Source organism: Petaurus breviceps, unplaced genomic scaffold (assembly GCF_028583685.1).
Source record: "Petaurus breviceps papuanus isolate PSGF00001 unplaced genomic scaffold, PetGlider_PUasm1.0 178, whole genome shotgun sequence".
Lineage (NCBI taxonomy): Eukaryota > Metazoa > Chordata > Mammalia > Diprotodontia > Petauridae > Petaurus > Petaurus breviceps.
The window spans coordinates 23,088,730-23,092,528 of NW_027185777.1; the positions used below are offsets into that span (position 1 = coordinate 23,088,730).

Below are 3,799 nucleotides of genomic sequence, written 5' to 3' on the forward strand. Positions count from 1 at the left end.
ATAGATAGATAGATAGATAGATAGATAGATAGATAGATAGATAGATATGTTATATAGCTATACATACTTACATGTTCTGTATATGGGTGTTCTATGTATCATATATTTTGATAATTTTATTTCTATATGTTTTCAGTTGTAGTCTTACGTATTTTATTTTTGTGCATTGAAAACTATTATTCTGAAAAGGGACCCATAGATTTTGCCAGATTGCCAAAGGGATCCATGATAATATAATGGATGTAAAAATGGATCAAGATGTGGTTCTTCCTATATAGTCTAGGCTTGATTAAATGATGTCAGAGTTCTTTGAACTGTGAGATATTTGATTCTGGGAATTATGTTACCTTTAACAAAAATAAGGAAATCAGTAGATAATTTGAGGGAATGAAATTAGTTCACCCAATTTGATTTTTGGTGATGTGATAGAAAGAACAGGAAGCAATTTCTAGGAAACAGTTGGAAGTTTGGTTCTAGTACTTAAATGAAGCTTTTTGATAGAGGAAAAATCAAGCAATAAAGTTGCTGTGGCTCAGAAATTTTCTAATGACTGTGTCTCCATATTTCATGTGCCCCTTTCCCAGCTTTTCTCTTATTGGTGTCCTGCTCCAGAAATGCCAACCTCACCCCAGACTCCCAAGTGCAACCCTCACCAGATTATAGAGTAACTGGGAAATGTTTAACAAAATAAAAATAAAAATAAACTTAAACATAGATGATGTTGGTTTGTGGTTTTTGGTGTTACCTGCAGGAATTGAATTCAATTTTAATTAGACACCACTGCCGTACCCTATGCTTTCCTGTATTGCTTACTATCAAGAATAATTCCTTAGTGCACCAAATGAATGAAAAGGCATTCATTATGCACACACTCTGTGTAAATTGTTTCATCAGAAAGAGAAGGCAGCTCTGTAACACATTCATCTCCTTAAGAATCTAATATTTTAAAATCATGTTATAACAGAGTAATTCTACTCCAGAGCATCTCATTCCCTAGGAAGAATTTCAGGACCATCAGTTTTTCCTATTTGTTTCTTTTCTTGCATATAGTCCATCAGGGTAAAGAACAATCAAGGTATTTGTTCAGAGACCCTCCCACCACCATCTTTGATCCCTAGAGATGCTGGGAAGTCATTCTTATCTCATAGGATTCTTCTGAGATTTTGGGCTGGGCAAAGTTAACACATTGTGGTCATTCAAAATATTTTTACTGGTTGATTGACTGTCCCATATTCTTAGAAGCACATTCGATGTTTATTTGTTTTTTTCTTTTTTCCAGGATGTTCCCCTCTGAATTGTAGACCTTGTGTGAAAGGTTTGTCTTCTCATGCTCTGACTGCAGGTTTGGGGATTTGGCTGGGGATGGACAGAGTACAATTAGATCCATAATTAATTAATATTAAGTGGCCTTAATAACAGGAAAACTATGTTTGTGTCAACAGTACAAAGAAATGTTCTCTACCTGTGGTCTTGGGTAACACATAACACTATTAACACCTGAAGTGAACTGAAAGTTAATCTTTATTTTATATGTATTCTATGTCTATCCCAGAGCTCAAAGCTACAGTTTATACTGATCTACTATATAATTGTATTATTTTAAAACATTTGAACTTCCTTGCATAGAGCTTAATGATTTAATATAAGATTATAAGGAAGTATAATTGTATTTGGTTCAGTGTGGTAGTGCTATTTTGTTGAATTGTATTTATATGATTTTTAATTAAAATCATTTTTTGCGTTAATTACCTGAAAAACAGATGTTTAACAGCATGGGGCCATAATTAGTGTAGTTTATGTGCATTATATGGTAATCACTAATACTGAAAAGAAGCTACGTGAATGTACTTTAAAGGATGTATGGAATACAGTGAATATAACAATGATGCAATCTGGTTTTGCTACAACTCTATTGAGAAAAACAGTACTTGTTATTTTGAATTATGGTTATTCTGACTGTTTAAACTTGTGATTTCCTGGGGATATTGTGTTTGTGGTTAATTTTATCGTCTATAGGTTTCCAAGGTGTCAGTATCATTCTAGATATAAAAATTTTAGTTTCAGTAGTGCTATTGTGTCTAATATTCTGAGATTTTATGAAGTTAGAATATGATTAATGGGGTATAGTTTTTCTGCTGAAATTAAAGACAATTTAATATTTTCTGTGTGATTCTAATAATAAGAACACATTAACTTTTTAATGTCACATACTTTTTCCTTGGGTTCATGGTATTCTATTGCTTTAATTAAATCTAGAAACTGATAATGAACAGGTTGAGAATGTGTCACTGATTAGCTAACCAACAGATTCTGTATTTCTTCAGTCAAAGGTTGGAATTGGAATATATAAATGTAGTTGTGGGCAGTCTGGCCTCTAGACTTGTGAGAGTAGAGAAGTATCTGTTATACTTTTGATGATCTCTTGTTTTTATTCTGCTTTCTTTGAGTAGAAACACCAACATTTTATGCATGCAAACTTTCCATTTTGCTAAGTTATTATATCAACTAACCTATCTTGTTTTGGGTTTTGGATTGTCTATTGTAGAATTTCCTATAGAATCATAGTATTCTCTGGGATATGAATGAGGGTTTCCTGAGAACATTTAAATACTGGCTATATTTTTCCCCTAAAATATTAGTTTACTCATGGCCCACTACCCCCAAGTTCAGAGCTTACACAGACCAGGTTCAATCTTGGGAGCAGCCCCCAAATCTTATCTCTTTAGTTCATTTCATCTCCACCCAGAGTTACTCGTCAGGAACTAAAATATCGTTTGTTCTTTGTACAAGACATTCCCATCTCCCTGCTCTATGCCTTTGTACTGGCTGGCTCTTCCCACCCCCATGTCTGGAATGTAGGTTTCCCCAAATGTGAATACCAGAGACCTAGCTCCCATATAAGTGCAGAAAGTAACAATTCATATTGGATACAGGGCATCCTTTATTTCATTCCATAGGCAAAATTCAGAAAACTCAAAGGACTTCAATATGCCAGAATCAACTGGTAGAATTCTTTTCTTTGCTGAGTCCCACGTTCTGCCCAAGAACCTGCCCATACAGTCCTCCAGACTGAGAGTACCAACTTGTAGTTTGGATGCCCCTCAGAAGGGAAGTGAACTTAGAATTGCAAGTCACCTCTTTTCCCCATCTGGGGAAATGTACTCTGCCACTGGCCTTGCTATCCCTTCTTGGGTGGTATGGCTGAGAGCATGTCCAACAGCAACATCTTCTCCAAGTCTCCCTAAGAAGCCACAAAAATGAGCCTGTATTGAGGACACAGCTTCACAGCCTTTTTTTTTCCTAGAACACAATCCACTCTTAGATCTCCTAGATTTCTCCAGCCCATTTTCAGCTCTTTCAGAATCTTCCAAAGGGCCACTTTTTACCTTAAGATTTCCCACTACAAAGAAGATGGTCCAGAGTATGGAGGTAGAACCCAAACTAGTCAAATCAACTTCAGAAATGTCCTCGATCACCTCACCTAAGTACCAGTCAGTACATCCACAACCCTCCATTAGATAGATGCAATCAAAATTCTAGTCTTACTTCCCCTTGACTCCATCAAAATTCATCGTGTTCCCTTGGCCAGATTTATGCGATTAAATAATAAAATTGGATACCTACCAAAACTACATATCATGTGAGGTAATTTATTATCGAGAAATTGGCTCCCCACACCTGCAGAGCTCTAAGAGATGTTTGGTCTGTTTGTTAATATGTCTGCGGGAGGAAGGGTGGAGAGAGACGGAGAGAGACAGAGAGAGACAGAGAGAGAGAGACACAGAGAGAGAGACAGAGA

General features: G+C 36.0%; 1 protein-coding gene across 5 annotated transcripts in view; it reads left to right on the top strand.

Annotated features, from left to right (window-relative positions):
- The window catches only part of ZEB1 (zinc finger E-box binding homeobox 1), a 552,334-nt gene that overhangs the window by 482,678 nt on the left and 65,857 nt on the right, over positions 1–3,799 (top strand). For 3 of the 5 annotated variants that reach the window (XM_069086426.1, XM_069086431.1, XM_069086427.1), the window contains one exon: positions 1,280–1,315. The exons of the other annotated variants lie outside the window; for them this stretch is intronic. In XM_069086426.1, the coding sequence (XP_068942527.1) occupies positions 1,280–1,315 (36 nt within the window). The remainder of the gene's footprint in view (positions 1–1,279; positions 1,316–3,799) is intronic. 5 annotated transcript variants of the gene reach the window in all.